Raw genomic sequence first — 19,770 nt, 5'->3', positions numbered from 1 at the left:
TCATGTTGTGTCAAAGTGCTCCCACCCTCCAAGAAACTCCCCAAACCCATCCCCAGGAAGATACAAACAGGCTGGGAAGGAAGGAACAATGAAAAAATTAGAATAAGCATGCAGGACATTTAAAGATTAGAAAAATCCCTGAAGGAAAATGCTGACTGTACATCCCAGCAATCGAAGAAAATAGATGTTGAAAGGAAATGCAAATCAATGCTCGGATCATTCTGGCATATTTGTTTGATAACTTACCTAATTTTTGTATAGGATAATTTCATGCTTTGACAGAAACAAACCATCTAGCTATGAGTTATGGGCTAAGATAAATAGAATTTCTCTGAGCTTTGAATTCTGTTAAAGGAGGAAATAATCTCTCTAAGGAAGCCAGTTCAATCAATTTAGAGTCCAAATTGCAATGAGAGAAAGACAGGCAAGCTAAACCACCTGGCTCTCCACACACGGCTACGATGTTTTATAATGCACAGTAAGATGCACAGCCCAGCTCATTCTTCTCCTCTACTGTTTTACCCCTTTTCCCTTTGTGCAGCTTGCAAAGTTATAAAATGCTGAACAAATTGTCCAACCTTCACAAAAATGGGCCATGTTCAACTACTAGAAAGCTGATCATCCCAATAGGTGTATGAATTTGGGACTGGAAAACTCCACTGGAAAAGATGGTTATTGGTGGATACCAAAAGATATACAAGATGATCTTCACCCTAAAATCCCAAAGACTAATTTCTTCTCTTCAGGATATCTCCTGCTCTCAAGCTGCATGCTTCCAAAGATTGTAGTCTTTGTCCAGGTCCAGGGGATCTAGGAAGGGGATAGGAAAATGAGGTGAAAGACAGAAACAGGCCACCTGCATGCAGCAGCAAAAAGAATTCATTAAACCTGGGAGAAGCCTACCTCGAGTCAGAACACTCTTCCAGATTAAATGGAGGTGAGGAGTGTGCTCTAGTAGCAGTTGGAGCAGCCTTATTAGCAAACTAGAGCAGAAAATAGAAGGAAGATAGTGAAAGAAAGGGGTTGGTCCAAAGAGAAGAGTATTTCTTATACTAGATGGGTTAATCTTTTCAAACAAGCTTGTGAAATCAGGGCCCACAACAATTTGTCTTTTAGAAAAAAATTATTATTAGAGCAGAATAATCGTTACATTCAAAATAATGGACATTTGTACAAAAGTAGAGTCATACGGTCAGCAGTGGACCAAAATTAGTAAAAATACATCTACAAAGTACTGTCAGAGTAACATTTTATGATGACAAAACCCATAGCTAAAAGATACGGTACAAAACAAGTGTTTAGTCCAGCAAGGAGAAGAGAAACTAGATCAAGGGTAATAACAACTCTGAGAAACTCATATGCAGAGTAATGCAAGTACAGAATTGTTAAACCCTGTGCTACATTAGCTGACCTTCATCTTTACCATTATACAAACAAATCCCTTTAGTTACTGGTTTTTGGTACTTTTCTGAAGATCTGGCACACTGGGAAGCAATTTCAGGAAGTACATTTTACAGGTGCATACAGCAGTTCTCCAGGTAGTTTTAACATTAAAATGCAGGCTTGTTCATGTACTCTTCCACTGTCTGGGGAATAAAAAAAGGAAAAATAAAAAGAAACAAACAGCTGATGCATTATGGAGTGGTACAGTAACATTCAAACAAACCCCCTTGTCCTCTTTGAAGACAGTTGTAGTTTTGCATGGAATAAGATCAGATTAATTAAAATCTAGAAGTAATTCTGCTTTAAAAACCTTTAACAGCATTTTAGAATCTGATTTTCAAATCACAACATACCATGGTTGTGGCTAAACTCATCATGTCTAGCTGGCCTTGGTATATAGCTGGCTTAGTTTCATGTGCAAATGCCAGACCCCTGTGAAAAACTGTTTGACTTGCATAGTATGTCCCTAGCTAGCTCTACCAGCGTGCTGTTTCCTTCAGGATTACAATGCACCCTTCACTACCTAGGAAAAAATGAAGTAAATCCATCACATTCAACTGCTTTTGACATTCCCGGCTCAACAGTACAAGTTACGGAAGAGAATTCCTGCATGGTTCTGAATAAAGGTTAGGTAACTGTGCCCTGTAGAAAAACTACACAGGTGTTTATGAATGAAAGTGGAGTTTGCCAGCACATATTCTTTCCAATTTTAAATGTTAATAGTAGGTCATCTGTTTCCAATGGATTAGTGAAACAGAACAGATTTTTCTGTATTTATATATACATATGTATACATAAAATATAATCTTAGATTATGTTCTTATATCATATAAATATCTTAAGATATGCCTTAAACTATTTCTTAATATAGTATCTGAGAAACTCTAGCAGTTAAACCACAAGAGAGCAACAGCAGCATATGAAGAGCCTCCAGGTGATTCTGCAAGGGGGTTGAATTGAAAGCTTATGTAACTGCTACCTCAACTGCACTGTTGTACCTACTGAAACTGAATGTAAGACACATTTGGATAATTAAGTACCAGAAGTGCTTAGCTGTATTTTAAGCTCCTGTCAAACAAGGAAGATGTAGGAAGATGAAGTGTTTGCCTTTTGTCTTCCTCTGCCTTACCTCCTGCAACATGTCAGAGTCTTCTATGGCTTTCACTGCAGACCTCTTTGAAGTTTCTTGTACTTCTCCACCAATTATAAACTCATCAAGAATAAAATAAGCTTTTTCAAAATTAAAGATAATATCCAGCTCGCACACCTGCCAGAATAAAAGGACACCCCACATTTAAATCACTTTTACAGCATTATAAGCACTACTGGGCCAAAAGTTAAGATGATCAAATGTATTCAACATACGCACTCTCGTGGCAGGTAGCAGGATGAAGAAAGATACTTTATATTATGTAATATTGCAGCTTCTGCACATATTCTTTTCACATATATAGCCTAGGCTTACAGCAAAGATATTCCACTTCTTATATTTTATATAATACACTACATACATACTGCTTTTCAGAGAACAAAGCTGACTTCCTAGCCTACTAACCTTGTAATAGGTCTTATATAGCACTTGTAATATGGGTTACATACGCTCATGCACAGTTTCACAGAGCAAGAGAAATTCCCTGTCCTAGTGACCTTACAGCCACCAACTGCTTTTTTGTTTTGAGGCAGTACCAACATGAGTCATGGCACCATGATTTAAATAAGAGATAAATTAAGGTAGTGGGAACAATTTCAAAAATATTCATAGAAAAGATGGGTCTCTTGTAGTCTTTAAAGACTTACTGAAAGACTTATTTGGTCTTTTCTTTAAAAAACCACCCACTTTATCTCTTTCCTCTTTATATGTCCTTAATTGTTACACATTATTATGAAACAAACAAAATCGGTATATCTGAAGATGTCAGGACAGAGAATTAAAGTACAGTCACGCAGCATTTTTTTAAGTAGTTTTCCTCAAGCTTTCTCCTCAAATTCTATGCCAAGACAGATATACAATGCATCAAGATTAATTTGGGGGAGGGCGGGGGGGAAGCATAGAAAAACAATCTTATGATAGTTTCAGCACTATTTTATAAAATATTCTAATAATGAATTTCACTCTGGATTGAGAGAGTCTACAGGGCAAGTACTGCCTATGGAAACACGAAGCAAAACAGTTTATCTGTTTATCAGACAGCCAGGAATGCGGTTCATGGGAGAAAGTGAAACCTACATTTCCAAAGTATCTGTCCAGAAGCTCTACATATCGATGAACGACCTCTAGTGTCAGGAGCTCATTATCCTGGTCTTCTATTGCACAACAAAAATACAAACTGGCATACCTAGGCAAACAAAGGCAAAAATGTGAGAGTGAACGGTGGGGTCCTCAGTGCTCTGCTCATCTTTTAGAAGTTAAGCAAATGACAGTTAACGTCTATTTGGTCTCTAAAATAATACTCTTTCATTCTTATAGTGTCCCAGAAAACACTTGAAAAGATCAGATAATTTAAACAACTTATTAATTTAGTTAGAAGAACAAACTCCACCCTTGGCAAAATGGGATACCTCCAACACTGGTCTTAAAATAAACAGTAAATCAGTAATACTTTAAGGTCTCCCTCACCTGCTGTAATAGCACTACCCCAGTAAGTGGGGTCAATTAAACTGTAGGATGAGTTACTGCTCTTTATTAAAAAATAAAAATAAAGGCAAAAATAAAGGTGGAGAGAGGCACATCTCAGCAAGCCTGCTGGCTATCAAATGACTGACAGTGTTTTACATAGGGCCAGAAAGCATGAAGCTGTTTAGACTGAACAATCTTCATCACTAACTTGCAGCAAAACTTTATGTTTAAATCAACCCAAGATGGGAGTAACGATCTGCATGAAACTCCTTGGTGCTGTGGCTGGAGGCCCAGCTTGTCACAGCATCTGGTCAGATGTTTACATCCATCACTTCACAGCATGGAACTCAATTTTTGCTAAATGGGAGATGCTGCTTAATTTGTACAGTGTGCTATACCTTAAGGCTACTTTTGTTTGCTACAACTTTACAAGAATTAACAGGCAGTTAATGCTAAGCATGGTGTAACTGGGGACCAGGGATTTGTTTGGAAAAGGAAATGGGAAGTAACACTTTCCAGAGCAACAAAATATTTCAAAGATGAAATTTGACAAAACGTTGAAAGTGCCTCAGAACAGCTCCTGCAACCTCCCAGAGAGCCTGATAAAGCTCAACACGTGTCTCAGCAGGCTACCTTGGGGAATTAGAAGAAGCAGAGAAGCCTAAAGCCTTCTAACAGAATTTCCACCACTAACACTTACTAGGTTACTCCCATTTTTCGCATTTGACAGATTGTACAAGTATTTTTCGGCCCACAATTTACGCTAATGATTTATCCAGGGACACGGTGCTGTTATACACAGATTGCCAATGGCAGGCTCCTACTAGCTTAGTTTAGCACTTGGGGTTTTGTTTGCTGTTTTTCTTAAAGTGAGCCTTTATTTTTCCTCTTCTATCATGTGTTATTTATATGAATAGTAATTATACGTTCTCATAAAATTACTCACACCTTTTGTAAACAAGCTTGAGATCTTTCCAGTCAACAAAACTACTTGTTTTTTGATTGCGAGACAAAATAATCTGAACAATTTCTCGAACGATCTTTTTCTTCTCTTTATCAGGTAGCGTCGTATACCATTTCTGAAGCCTTAATTTCCCCTGCCGGCTGAAGAGCAGTATAAAGTGTATCTAGAGTAAACAAAGCAACATAGTTAATGCCAGGACCACAGCCAGAGAAGAGCATTCCTCCGCCTAATGCCAGAAAAGTGTGAGATCTTAGCGAAGGCACCTCCAGCCCTGATGTGAAGTTTGGACGTGGCATCAGCGAGGTCTGGGGGAGGTTGAGCGTGGGAGGAGAAATCCCTCCCCTCTCCTGTTTCTTCCCTCGGCAGCTCTCCCCTCCCTGTGGGACCTCTCCCCTGGGCATCCCCTTTGCATCCTCTCCCACCAGTCCTCCCTCACCTTGTGCAGACAGCAGCTTTGCTTCCTATTCCGCCATGTCCCTGGGAACAGGCGGAGCATCACCACTTTGCAGTGGTGAGAAGAGGGTCCCAGCCCCTCCTCCAGCAAGGTTAGACATCTTAGTGAAAGGAATAAAGACTTGTATACAACAGGGCTAGACAGATCAAGGATGCAGTGTGGCACAAGACTAGAAATATGAATACCTAGATAGTAAACAAAATCACCAACAATTCTGGTATTGTGTTACTTCAGGTCACAAAGCAGCACGTTCCTAGAAGAGGCTGTAATGAGCAGAAGAAACCAACTACTTTGGAAAGGGAGCTTGACTAGTTTTACTACAGAAATCACCAGATTATGAAAGATGACCATGATGACAAAGGACAGAGCTCAGTGACCAAGGATATTATGGTAAATAAAGCATGATACGTACACTGTTCTAAATTTCAGTTTTAAAGCTAGCCATAATTTTACATGGTTTTACCCATGATTTTTTCATGCTTAGCATTAGCAGTATTATTGAAATACAGAAGTGCTAGCTTTTAAATGCCAGTGAGACTTTGGGAGAAAAGTATCAATTCACATTTATACAAATACCTTTATTAGCAGATTAAAATAACTGACCATACTAAGTCTTTAAGAAGTACAGTAAGTCATCTACCCACAGCATAGACATGGCTTTAAGAATGCAGGAAATCTATTTGAGGATGACATGATGTCCTCTGCTAAATGAAGAAAAAAAAACCTGAACAAACTAGCAGCGATAAGAGATGCTTCCAATGGCTGAAGACACTGTGAACTGCCCTGTTCTTGACAGGTATCCCCATTGCTTTTCTCACCAGTACCAATGCTTGAAGGCCAGGGACTTGCAGGAAGGATGTTTAACCGTAGTCACAGCCATGTGCACGATGACGGGCACGCTGCCACTTGCCTGTGCAGAGATGAGGCTTCCCCTGATGCTGGGAGGACCAGGGAGAAGCACAGGAGCCTCATTTTCCTCAGTTGCTCCCAATCCTTGCAAACTCCAAACAGAAGAGCTGGCAGGTCCCTTGCCACATCCCCATTCCCATTAGTTTAGCCTTACGCTTCCCTACAGCTTCTCAGTCTACACCCTAATCCCTTCCCCCTCTTGTTCTCTATTCCAACTTATTGCTGTACCTATACTTCCCCATCACTCCATCTCCCCAGTGAGGATTAAAGTTAATGTTCACAATTACTAACAAGATTACAATGCAGATTTCTGTAAAGATAAAATCATTCTACGCTCTGGTGAAGTCCAAGCAGAGAAGTACACCAGAGAAGTTTCTATGTAAAAGGCAGAAAAAAGAAAAAAAAAAGCTACTGGGTTTTAAACAAAGCCTTCATTCATAATTCAGAACCATTCTCTAGCTATAAGTCACATAGTTGTTGAGTAGTCTGGAGATGAGAGTTCTGACTATATTGAGAAAGACTTCAAATGTGGAATCATTTTAGGGAAAGGTGGACTTCTATTCATATGTGCCAATGGCAGGATCTACTGCTGGAAATATGGCTCTTGCCGTCATTAGTCTAATGTGCTTGATAAAATTACAAGGATTTTGTAGCTGCCTTGTGTTGAGTCCTGTAATACTCTCCAGATGAGCCTGCTAAATAAAAACAATTATGCTGCTGGCAGTACACATGGCCTGATTACAGTGAAGATCAAAGTACCATGTTCTTGTCTTTGTTCGTATTACCAACTGGGTTTTGACATGGTAATATTCCAGCTGTCAGGGTTACCCCTTCCCAGTAGATGAAGGGACAGTACTTACTGTCCATACACTTGTCTACTGGGATGAGCTGGATGAATGAAAGACTATTTTGCACAGCACATTAACTCCAAAGCCTTTGTAAAGATGAGTGCATTTTGAAAAACAGAGTATAAGTTCTGCAGATAAGAGCAGCAGGTCAGTAGGTGTCCATTCAAAAGCAATCAGGCACAGGTAGCAGCTATTTGATAAACAAATTTCTAAAAACATGGTGAATCAGACAGGAGAGGATGATCAGATTTGGCTGAAAATGCAGGGAATTAGTCAATGAATCCCTATCAAAAGCTGACAGCATGTTCAGCATAACAAGATCGTGCTGTTTGAGACATCCGCGGGAAGAAATATATTTGCCTGCAGTGCTTCAATAGGGCAAGATAATGAAAGGGTATTCTGGTTTAGGTTCAGCTGTTGGACCCAACAGACCTTAAATCTAAGTGCCTGCAAGTAACACATATATCTCCAGGAGATAAATGTATATGACCTTATGCCTCTAAAAGTTTAAATACCAACAAGCCAGGGAATTACTGTGAATATTACCACCATTTTCTGACCAGTTTACTTCAGCATGTTACGTTTCACCCACAGGAAAGTGAGCTGCTCTCCATTTAAAATTGCTTTGAAAACTCCACTGTTTCATATAAAGATGCAGTTGATGTTTCACCACTACTTTCATGAGCAGAGGCAACAATCTTTGCAATCAGAAAATAGCCATTAACACTCTTAAACACATCAAGATTCATATACAACCTTCAGAAATTCTATCTTTTGGGTCTCCCATCCCACACTGTTTCATATGCAGAATATAACTGCATACCTTATAAGGCAATTTTACTATTATAGAAGTATATACAGCTAGAAAATAGATAACAGCCTCTGCTGTAGTCCATTTCTAATTTTACAGCCTGTGGCAAAATAGTGTACTCTCAAGCCTAGGTACATATTCCTGGGCAGCTGAGAGCTCCTGTTAACAAAACAACATATTAGAAAGTTGCAGATACTTAGAAAATATTGGGGGGGGGGGGTGTTCCTCTTTTGACTCGTCTTCCTTTTTCTAATTTCTAAAATCCATTCAATCTGGGCAAGTCTTTAGGAGGTAAATAATATTACATTCTCAAGAGGTTAAAAATGGCTTAATTCCTGTAAGCGTAAGTATCCAATTGCTATAGGTGTTGTTTCATTCAGTTCAGCTTTGCTCTGCCCAGCCACACTGACACGATACAACACATTCCTCACTCTCATAGCTCTGTTCATTACAGCTCACTGGGAAGATTTTGATGCATCAATAAACCTGGAAATGTTGACGTACTGAACAAACACAAATCTAACGGCTCATCTGTTCCTTGCTCCTTGACTGTGAAAACATATTTGCTTTCCTATAGTGCTAATGACAAGATGGATGTTGATTAAGGAATTTTTGGTTGGTTTTCAGCAGCCAAACTACAAATAGAGGTAGATTAACCTGCAATATTTTACTCAGCTTTAAAAGTGCTAATTCCAGAGGAAAACAAAGGCAAATTACTTGCTTCAAGCAAAATACCTTTAAAGCAGGGTGCTTGGTTTCCTTTCCTACTGTTCTAGAGCGTGCTGGCTGTGATTAACCATCACCAGACCCAGGGGCGACACCAGAGAGAATTTTTAGGTCCAAGCCTGAGTGGGTCGGGATGAGGCGTGCAGTTCCTATGGGAGCATCGGCTGCCATCACATGTGGAGTCTGTATGAGACAAGCTTTGGTCTGGGAGCTGAGTGTAATTTTATTAGCTTGTTTTACTGAATCAGACCCAACCACCTACAGCACTGTGCAAAATGATCTCCATAAACATCAGTAAGCAGCCTAAATGACTGCATTTTATATTTGTAGGCCATTATTTTCTAGTTGCAAAAACGTGTTTTTGTTTTTTTAAATCAAGCATTTAAACCAGATTTCTAAACCTGAACTCTATCCCCTTCTCATGCATCTCTGAATCAATTGCAGCTGTAAGTTACATAACAGGTTGGAAAGTTATGGGGCTTTCTCTTTTATGGAGATCTACAAAACTGTACCAGGATAACAAACACCACCCTTAGTTTCAGGGCTACAAAAAAATCAAATGGTAGACTTTGACACAAAATAATTTAACAGGAAATAGAACAGACATCAAAAATGCAAAACACAGAAGGTTTACATGTACACAAACAGCAAACGTAAGAAAAATATGTAAAACTAACACACACTGTGACTTTTTTCCACCTTCCTTGGGAGACCTTTCCCTCCTTTTGCTAATGGGCTGTCATGATCTGACAAGCAGCTCTCCCAAGCTTGTCTCCTGGGCTGTCCCCTGGAGGTCCCCTTCGGTGCAGCTTTCTCCAGTATGTGGCCATTTGACACACCAGACTGATGAAATGCTTTACAGTTGGCTCACTGGTTTCAAACTCGCATCATTTGTTGCTTTTACAGAGGTTTTAAAACTTAACCTAATCTGTACTGCAATGTTTAGTACAACTGTCTAAAGGACTCCAGACTATATCCTATTAGACACAGAACAAACCACCTGTAGGGATATCAAAAGATGACTACATGGGAAGACAAAGCAGCTTTCCTGACTCCCAGGGTCATTTCTGCAGTTTACTGTCCAATGACATAAACATGTAAAAGATGTCACATTTCTTCCGGTGAGGTGAACTCCAGGGGTCAATGCAGTGAGGCTCTAATTCTCCCCACTGTTGAGAAAGAATGTGTGCTAGAAAAGCTTCTCCTCCTCCTGTAATTCAACCTGCATAACATTTGCTGACTGGTTTCAAACCTGTTTTCTGGCATCTGGCTGCTCCAGGTCCCTTGATGGGAGAGGAGGACAGGGAAATGGGAGGACTCCAAGGAGCCTAAGGGAATGGAAGGCAGAAGAGCAGTTGGTGGCTGGAAGACTGCAAAAAGCAAGCATCCTTCTCTTTGCTGGGTGCTTGGTTGGGGCAAGGATTTCCTTGGCTAGGCAGCTCTGCCAGTCCAGGAGCACTGGGTTTAGACTGCTTCAGCTATAACCTTTCTGAATTCAGTTAAGAGCCCTCCCAAATCAAAGTCACCTTTGTACAACAGAAAGATTCCTGAAATTCACAAGTTAACTAAAATTTGCAAATTAGGAATTACTATCCTAAACCAGACAGCTTGACAGAACTCAGAAACTCTAAGTTTTCCTTAAAAACTTTGAGCCTGCTGCTGCCAATAGGGCAACAGGCAATATATGACATGCTAATAAAGAAAAACTCATAGACCACGTAAAAAGGGAAGTGGGATGAAAAAAGCCACACCTTCAGCTGCTGACATGACAACAGCTGCTGACAGAAGCCTGGGGAAAACCAGACTGACTGGCTGTACCTGGCAGAGAGGAAGCGACTTTTTATCATAAAGTCCTCTTTTAACTTATTCTGACTCCCTTGAAGTCTGTTTGATCTTCTGGCACTGTTTTAGTGTCGTTGAGTTCATATTCTGCTTATCTTTTACTAGTTGTCATTCTTTCCTCTGATATGAAAGAATGTATTTCCCAACATAGGCAGCTGTCCAGAATTTTTTTTATTAGTATTTATTTTTACATCACATCTGAAAATGAACAAAACCTACTTTCCTTACATTGTTTCTTTTAAAAAGTAGGAACATCCAAATTATGCCAGCCATTAGGTCATTTTGTTTTCTCCCAAATATTTGAAGAATAAAAAATTGCTTTTAGTTTTTTCTTTGTTTAGTGTTATTTTTGGAGGGAGGGAAGAAAATACTGAAATTTTTCCAGAAAAAAAGAATAGCTATACTGTGAACACACAGATGGTTTGGAATGCCAGGCATTTAGGTTGAAATGAGAAAGAGGTACTGAACAGACATCTATTGACCTAATGTATTAACAATCTAGCCACATCAGGAAGAGACAGAATAACAACGCACTGAAGTACAGGTATTTTGGTATTCTACTGCTGCACAAAGTCCCCATCTGGCTACTGACCTTTAATACATACGCTCTGGGGTTTTAGGGACTTTTAAAGCAATTATGTAAAATCCAAACAAGGCTACTTTATTAAAAGTATTAATACCCTTACATGTTTACTCTGTTACTAAAACTTTCTTTCACAGCAGCACAGAAGCCAACAGATACGCTTGTTAAATACTGTAGAATCTCAGCTTTAAAATTTAAAACACGTATTTAGTCTGTATGATGTAAGCAAATAAGAAAAAAGAAAATAAGTGAAAAAACAGCAACCCCAAAATACCAAAGCAGCATGTTGCTGCGTAACTGGCACAGAATTCTTTCTCACTTAATCTCCATTAGAAACATTTCTGAACAATTTCCCCTAAACAATACATCCAAAGTCCATGCAATAAAAGCTGTGCCAGATGATTACAGGCACATGTGACTATAGTTACATATTGATTTTATGCTTTCCACAATGCAGAAGTCACCCTTATCTTATTACTGAAGATCTAAAATTGACCAGCATACTAGCATTTAAAGGATATTTACACCAGATACTATTGATCCAGCCAACAACCTTCTTGATAGCCTCCCTTGAGTTAAATAAAACTGTAATCAAAACAGTATAGCTGAGCTCAGGTTCTGAACCAAAAACATCCTGAAGTTCCTCACTTCTGATCGCTACGCAAGGATCAGAAAACAAAGCTCAAGGAAGCCATAAGTGCCCCACAAGGTCCCTCCGGCTCTGCTCCTGCTTATAGCTGCCTCTAGCAGGTCTACTCCTCCCGACCTTGGCTCATTTCTCATAAACTGGTAGCATTCCTTCAACAACGCCCTCCCTACGGTACAGGCATGCTTGTGCCCCCTCCTCCTCCTCACAGGCTGCTGGGCGTCCCACGAAAAGCAAAGACAGGTTTCAGGCACCTCTCTGGAGAGGAGAGATAGCACAGCATTCCAAGATATCTCCTAAGATGTAGATGCAAGCAATGACATCCAGTTTTTACAGAGGATAATTATTCTCAGTTTTCTTAAATCAGTGCTTTTTTATTCCTGCAAGTGGAGTTACTCGTTTCTAGGGAATAAGCAAGGACAGATCCAGGCAGGGAGTTAGCACAAAACCTGCCTCAAACTCTGCAATTTGACAGCAGGCCAGTGACCGCACTACAGCCGTGTGAACCAGAGAGACAGCACTCACCTTCAGCCTCGGCTCCAGGGACAGACAGTTGCAGGGATGCTAGCTGACTGACCCTACAGAAAGCAGCACAATTTGAAGACATTCAGAACAATTATTGACTAGGTAATCACTTCCCTTCTGCCTCCTGGGCTGGGCTCTCAGAGGCATTATTTGTTTATACATTTTTGGGAGGCAGTGGAAAATCTTCATTAGGCTACTCTAAGGAGGTAGAGACGAGGGGAGAGGCTGAACAAGCTGCAGAGAGCCACCCCTAATTCACTATAACCCCAGTGTACTTTACAGGCACAATAAGTCATTTTCCCAGTCTGTTCCTTGAACACCTGGTGAAGAAACGGAGCTAAAATCTAACCTGAAGGACTCTGGCAAAAGGTGCAGCCTCTTTTATTCTCATTTCCAGTTTGTCTTAGCAGTTATTTGCAAAGCCCTGCTATGTGAAGGCTCTGCAGGGCCCTTCCATTGCCTCTGACCTTTCGAGGAACAAAGTTAAAATGCTTTGCTCTGAGACAGGGCGGGCACACCAGAAGGTGATGAGTTTCCCCGGCTCCTCAGCCAGCTGACAGATAGTGCTTCAGCCCGGGGACACCTGTGCCTGCTGGAGCAGGAACACTGCAGGTCTGCAGCAGCCTCACACCCACTCCTCCAGCTTCCAACAGACACTCACAGAAAACCTGAGCTCTGGACGGACCAAAGATACACCTGATCACAGTTGTGAATGACTCTGAAAGAGCACAGGGGTAATTTTTTGGCAACATTGTAGCACTTCATTTAGGCATTTTCAATAGACACATTCTCAACTTTCCCTTTTAAAATGGCATTTTTTCATTAAGGTAAAAAAACGACATGGATTTAATAACCTAGACATAAAAAAGCAACCATTGTTTATGGAAGGAAGGGCCAGAGCACAGGATCTCACGGAATGTTTTATGCTGGCCCAAAATTTAGCCTCCAGAATGAAAAAGTGGACCAAAAATTAATTCTGCTGTTCATCTGGGTCTTGTCATGAGACTTGGAGGAAAGGAAATGCCCGAGGTACTGTCCCTTCCCCATCCCCATCTCCTGAGCCCAGTTGCTGTTGAGTTGTGAGAGTTTCATATCTCCACTCCCATGAGCTCAGAGCAGACAGGCAGACACTCACCCAACACTTCACATGTTCTCCTTCCAGCAGGCAGCCTTGCAAGACAAAGGCACAACATGGTGAATTTATGCATTTTCTTCAAACAAAAATGATGCCATTTCTCATTCCCTTGAGGTTTGTGTCTACTGCTCGCCTCAGGGGACAAAACAGAGGGTGATGACCATACAGGAGTTCCTGTGCTGGTTAACGAGAGCCATTGATAACTGCTAGTGTCTGAGCAAAACTACCTTCGAGCTCCTATGGCAAACAGCAAGGCAACAACAGGAATTTACTGGCTGGTGAAGAAGGATTTTAATGCCCTGTCTTCTCTTCTCAGGCCTGAACAGAGGACTGCAGATGGACATCCTACACAAATTCAGCAAGTTAGAGAAGAAAAAAAGACTGGTGCGTAGAGTACCTGGGGTTACGTCTGTGATACTGAGAAACATAAATCCAGGACATACTAAGCCAGAAAGACATGTCTGGCCAGAAAGGCATGTCAAGCTTGCCTTCAAACACACAAATATAAATTTTATTTTCCCATCCTACCCCCGTGACTCTGCATGCTATATTCCTACTCACAAATGAAATACCATTTGTGCATGACTGGATCTTGCACCTCTATAAACTGCAACATCTGCAAAAATGCAATGGCCCGGGGTGGCCACTCAAAAAAGCATACACCCACAAAGCAGCCAAGTAAATGCAGATGACAGCCTGCAGGAATAGGACAGTAGGGAAATGAATTGGCAGGGATGGTAATTAGTAGCTGTGCCTATGTGATACAGAAAGAATTCTTTTTACAGGAGCAGTACAGTTTTAATTTAGGCATCACTGGGAAGACTACAACAGGCACAGAAATGCCTGATGTACATGCTAAAGCACAAACCTTGTAAGTACTTCGAGGAGGAGCAGCTCTACCTGCCCTCCCTGCCCCATCAGTTTCCTCAGTACTTTCATCATTTTGACCCTTTGCTGCTCTTGCACATAACTGGTGCCTGCAGAAGGTCTATGGGATGGTTTATAAAGCATGGGATTTTGAAGTAGAGTAAAGGTATAGAAAAGCAGCAAACATTTACATGGTCCACATGCTTGGCAGCATTTTCTTGCCTCCTCATAGCCCCAGCTGCCCGTTACCCCTCCTTCCAGCCCTCTTCAGGCATTTGCCTACCCCAGATGCCATGGCTTTCTCCAAAGCCCTCGAGGCACTCCACATCCTAGTAACTCCTGGCTCTGAGACATGCCTACAATTTCCTTATTTGTGAGTGAAAATATAAAAAAAGTGACTTAAGGAAGGTATCAGCAGATCATCTATCATAACATTTCATTTGCTTTCCCAAAGTGAGCTTATTGCCCAGAGAGAGTAAAGCGTGCATCGCAATTACTGCATAGCCAGCCAGTCCAGAGTGGTCTCTAGCATAACAGTGACAACCTGTAATGACAGCGAGTACTTGAGAGAGAATATCCACAACTGGAAGAGGACCACATCAATAGTCAGAGATTACAGACTCCCTGAGAAGGACCCTAAAAAACATTTTTCCTAGCAGATCCTACAAAATGGTATTCAAAGTCCAACTGAATGACAGGTAGTAACTGAATACTGGATTATGGATCATCCCCTGAGCAGTACTCTGATCTGAGCAGCTTCCAGAAGGGGAGAGCATAAGTAACAGGGCATGTGTAAAATCATTGTGGTAGTCCTGTCTCCAGGAATCACAGGTTTAAGGATTCAGGTCCAGAAACTGGATCCAGATAACCTACCTGTGGACCCATCCTCTATGAACTGCCTAACTACCAGGACACCCACAGCACCCTTGGCAGTGGATTAAAAACATTAATCTAGACTGTGTGAAAAAGTATTCTTTTTTGTTTTCTTTACATTTAGTGCATAAAAATTCCACAGGATGTACCCTGACTCTTCTTGTAGCAACCATTCTTTATAGCGTTCATGATTTCATGCATTTCTATTACTTTCCCTGTAGTCATCTCTTTCTAAGCTGAAAAGTCTATCTACTTAGGATCTTCCAAAAAGGAGGCCATTCCATTACCATTATCTACTCCCACACTAATAGTTCACAAGATAAATAAACAAAGAAATACCACATGGACTTCCTTTTTCTTTTTTTTTTTTCCCATGTAGAATGTTGCCTCAAACAACAGGAATCATTTATTTGTAATTTCCTCTCCTTCCCTCATTTATTCTAATTTGCTGCCCTTCTTGTCTTTCAGAGGTAAATGCCTAGAGGCAAAGTTCATCATCTTTGCTAGGCCAATACACAGCTGTATCAGAGAGTGGAAAAAACCAGTTATTCTTCAAACTGTAGATAGTAAATTCTGTGCAGCATTGAAAACATCTTTTGCAGAGCTGTGTCTATTTTAACAATTAAAAGCACTGAGACTGTCAGTAAGTTCAATATGCAGAACAGCTGAGAGTTCATTTCCAAACACCAGGCAGGTGTCAGCAGCTGCAGTCACTTCAACTAATATTTCACCCAAACTTCTAGATCAGTGACTGGTATCAAATGTCTTGCTAAGTGGAAACAGTGCTTGCCCACTTCTTTTCTATTTAGGCCAAGTACATTTTTAGAGCTCCTGTGCCCAATGGGATTCTTTTGATCTTTCTCCAGGGTTTCAGATCATGCCCACAAGTACTAATTTTTCTCACTGTTCTGATGAGCAGCAAAGGGAGGAGTGAAGCAGGCCCTTTACTATGGAAGCACCAATTCTACACTCAAAGCTACACAAGCAGAGCCACGTACTGTCATGAAAGTAATACTGATAACACTGAGGTGGCAGTAGGATCAAGGTGTTGCAACACTTACAGGCATGAAAGACTACAGCAACACGTGTCCTTGGGGAAACTAATAATTTTCTCCTCTCTGCTCTCTCCCCGCTCTTCAACTTTGTTGAGACAGCGGTCCTTCAGAACATGTTTCTCTGCTGCACCCATATATGTCAGGGAGCAGAATTTAGTCTCTTTTCTAAAAAGTCTTTTTTTTTTTTTTTTTTTTTTTTAATATAACACGAAGTAGCAGCCAGGCAGAAAAGCTGTCTGTCTTAGCACGATGTGAAGTTAGCTTTGCTAAACAGACTCTTTCCTGAAACTTCCCTGGAAATCTGCAACAGAGCAAACAATTGAAACAACCCTCTTGCTAAGGCACAGTACCATTTGCACAAGTACCTTCCATTCAGATCTCAAAACACAGAAAAAAGGTGGCAAGCACAACTATGTCATTCCAAACTGGAGGAACCGATCTACAGAGAGTTTAAATGATCTGTTGAAAGTTCTTCACTCCTGAGCCTGAATAAGGCTTATTCTTGGTTTGTAACCCAGTAACTCTTATTTCTTGACACGTAACCCAGTGTAACAACCCCTTCACAGAGACTGGATGACAGACAGAGGAATTTTAAGTGAAAGCATACCCTGACAAAAGCAGCCTTTCATCAGCACTGGTTCTACAACAGGAGAACGAGGCAAGGCTGACAGCAGTAGTTAATGTAATAATGCCAGCAAGGGTTTGTACTATGACCTCAGAAAAGGAAAAAAAAAATTATTAATTGTAAGAATGCACACTCACCTTATAAAATTGTAACAATCAATACAGCAGTCTCCAAATTGTCAATAAGCAGCACTATGGTAAGCAGCACTCCCTTAGGACCATCGTGAGTGCTTTGAAAACTGGCATTTGTGAAGTGCATGCATCAGGGAGGGTTCTGAGATCAACTTCCCTGAAATCAGCTCCCGATTTACTGAGCTTCAAGGGCAAAATAGGAACTCCAGTTGTTTACATAAACTTTACCCGAGGGCAGTGGATATGTAGGGCTGTCTCAGGGTGTAATCGGTAAGGTTGTATCTATATAGGGACTTAAGGTGTGGAGACTGCATTGCCATCTGTAAATTCATTACTGTGCATATTCTATTTGCAAATGTAATGACAGGTACACCTTTCTAAATACACTAGACTTAACACATACTTAGCATTCTGGCTAAACCACTGAAAAGAAATGACATAGCTCTGCCTTTGAAGATAGAGACACGCAACAAAACTTGGCCTCCAATGAAGGAGTTGAGAGACTTCTGTTCAGGTGCACTGCCAGTTACTGGTATTACAGATGCACATAATAGGCAAACTGTGCAAGACAGCACCTCGAGGCATGCTTGCAGAACCCGCTTCAAGTCTGAATTATCAAGCAGCTAGAAGGTTTCTCAATTAAGAGGTATCCCCGACCATCTCGCTGCTGGAAAGCCCGAAGTCCTCCTTGGGGAAAAGCTAGCCATTATTTAGAGGATACTGGTCATCACACTTAACAAAAGAGAATAACCATGGCAACTTTTCTGATCCCAGCAAACCACCACCAAGCACAGCACTGGAGAGCCAAAGGGCCTCCCTCCCGGGATGCTGCCTGTCAGCCCTTTAAGCTGAAGGGCTGCTGCCCCCTTCCACGCTAAAACGAGCAGCTGCTGCCACCTCTACCCAGCCGCGGAGCCGGGTTGCGCACGTAGACTGCTTGCCAACAGACAACACGCGAGGAACAGAACCAGACCCACACGCTCTCTCACAGATGCGTTGCTCGATGGAAAGGCAGAGCCAAGTTCCGACCATCCCCATGAGACCAGGCAGTTGAGCAGAGGCACCCGAGCTGGAGGCAAGGCTGCCGCCCAAGCTCTCCGCTCACCCGGCACCAGGGAATACACAGGAGGAAAAGCTCTTCCCAAGGCTCCCACCACCAGAAAACCCGCTGCCCAACACCGCTCTGCTTTGACGCCAGAGCCAGCCAAAAGACACAGATCCATATGAAACCACATTCGATCCTCCTCCAAGCGCTGGAGCAGACCTGAACCTCAGCTCCTCAAGTTACAGGAAGACTTTATAAACCTCCCTCTGTCACAGCCTTGTTTTCCTGGTTGGCTACGAAAGGCTGTCAGCGTGACCCAAGGTTACCCCGAGGGTCAGAAGACAGAAAGGAAAAGAATATAGCTTTCGTTTCCCCAAAACAGGTGCAAACCTTGTTCAAACCCGCTTGGAAATAGCATTTGTGCTTCGCGGAGCAGCCAGCACAGCCCTAGCAGACAGGCTGGCACGCACTTTCTAAAGAACACGTTTTACCTCTAAAGCCAACTCAGATTATTCCAGCAGAGCGACTTTTCAAAAAAACCCCAAGTTTCGTTCTTCCAAGCACAAACGGCTCGCTGCCGCACCGTTTCGGGACCACCCCCAAAGCCCCGGCACGCCAGGACAGGGGTATTCGGCTGGCAGAGCGGTTCCACGTTTGAGCCCACCTCCGCGGGGACTTTGCTTTTTCGGGCAGCCCGCCAAACGCTTCTGTTTGCTTTAGGCTCTTGGGGCAGCAACGTCCGGGCTGGCCCCGCCGAGCGTCTCCCCCCGGCCCAGCCCGGCTCTCCCCCCCGGGCAGAGGAACGCGGTCCCCGCGGCTCTAAGGCGAAGCCCAGAGAACGCACGCGCCCGTCGAGGGGGGCTGCGCCGCCGGCCCGGCCGCGGCACCGGGCAGGGGGGGAAGGCGGCTGCGGCGGGGCAGGGGGCGGCTGCGGCGGGGCAGGGGGCGGCTGCTCCCGCCCGGCCCCGGCCCACTTACCATGGTGTGGCGGCGGCGGCAGGCTGGGAGCCGGCCCGGCCCGGCCCGGCTGGCTGCCGGCCGGCCCCCTCCCTCCCGCTCGCCCTGCCTCCCTCCCCGCCCCGCGCCGCGCCAGGTGAGGCCCCGGCCGCATCGCGCCTTCCCACAATGCCCCGAAGGGGAACTCCCCGGGCGCCTCCTCCCCGCCGCCGTCGGGCCGGGGCTCCCGCCGGGGGAGGCCGCGGCGGTGAGCCGGCCCGAGGTGCCAGCGCGGAGAACGAGAGAGGGGCTGTGGGCGGGGGCGGGCTGCCCGCGCTCTTCCCGCCGGCGCGGCGGGCAGCAGGCGTCGCCGGGACCCTGCGGCGGCCGTCGGGCCTTCGGCGGCCTGGTGGCGAGAGGCCGCGAGGGGCGACGGCGGCGGTCAGCCCCCGCTTCCCCCGCTGCGCTCCCGGCAGAAGGGAGGCCGGGCGCGGGCGAAAGGGCGGGTCTGGACGGAGAGACGGGACCCTGGCAGCGTGGCCTCGCCGGGGCACGGCTTCCCCGCGGACCGCTCGTCTCTGGGAAGCGAGGTGCCGACGGCAGGCAGGGGCTGCGGGGACCCCGTCCGCGCCCGGGAGGACGCCGGCTGTCACTCTGTACCGCGCTAACCGCTCAAAGGACGCCGTTCGTGCCCTCCGCTGGCTCTAGCTACTGCCAAGCGTTCGTACCCTGAAG

At 43.5% G+C, this 19,770-nt stretch overlaps 1 protein-coding gene across 1 annotated transcript; it reads right to left on the bottom strand.

Annotated features, from left to right (window-relative positions):
* Window positions 1-469: 469 nt before the first annotated feature.
* Window positions 470-19,131, bottom strand: AP1S3 (adaptor related protein complex 1 subunit sigma 3). The gene is made up of 6 exons (XM_075031860.1): window positions 19,078-19,131; window positions 5,009-5,187; window positions 3,671-3,779; window positions 2,573-2,710; window positions 904-1,586; window positions 470-810 (listed from the first exon to the last, which is right to left on the bottom strand). Exons 1-5 carry the CDS (start codon window positions 19,078-19,080, stop codon window positions 1,551-1,553), a joined length of 465 nt encoding a protein of 154 aa, XP_074887961.1. The 5' UTR covers window positions 19,081-19,131; the 3' UTR covers window positions 470-810; window positions 904-1,550.
* Between the last annotated feature and the right edge of the window lie 639 nt (window positions 19,132-19,770).

Source organism: Buteo buteo, chromosome 7 (genome assembly GCF_964188355.1).
Source record: "Buteo buteo chromosome 7, bButBut1.hap1.1, whole genome shotgun sequence".
Taxonomy (NCBI): domain Eukaryota; kingdom Metazoa; phylum Chordata; class Aves; order Accipitriformes; family Accipitridae; genus Buteo; species Buteo buteo.
The sequence above is the reverse complement of the archived record's forward strand: the minus strand, read 5'-3'. Positions and strand labels throughout refer to the sequence as shown.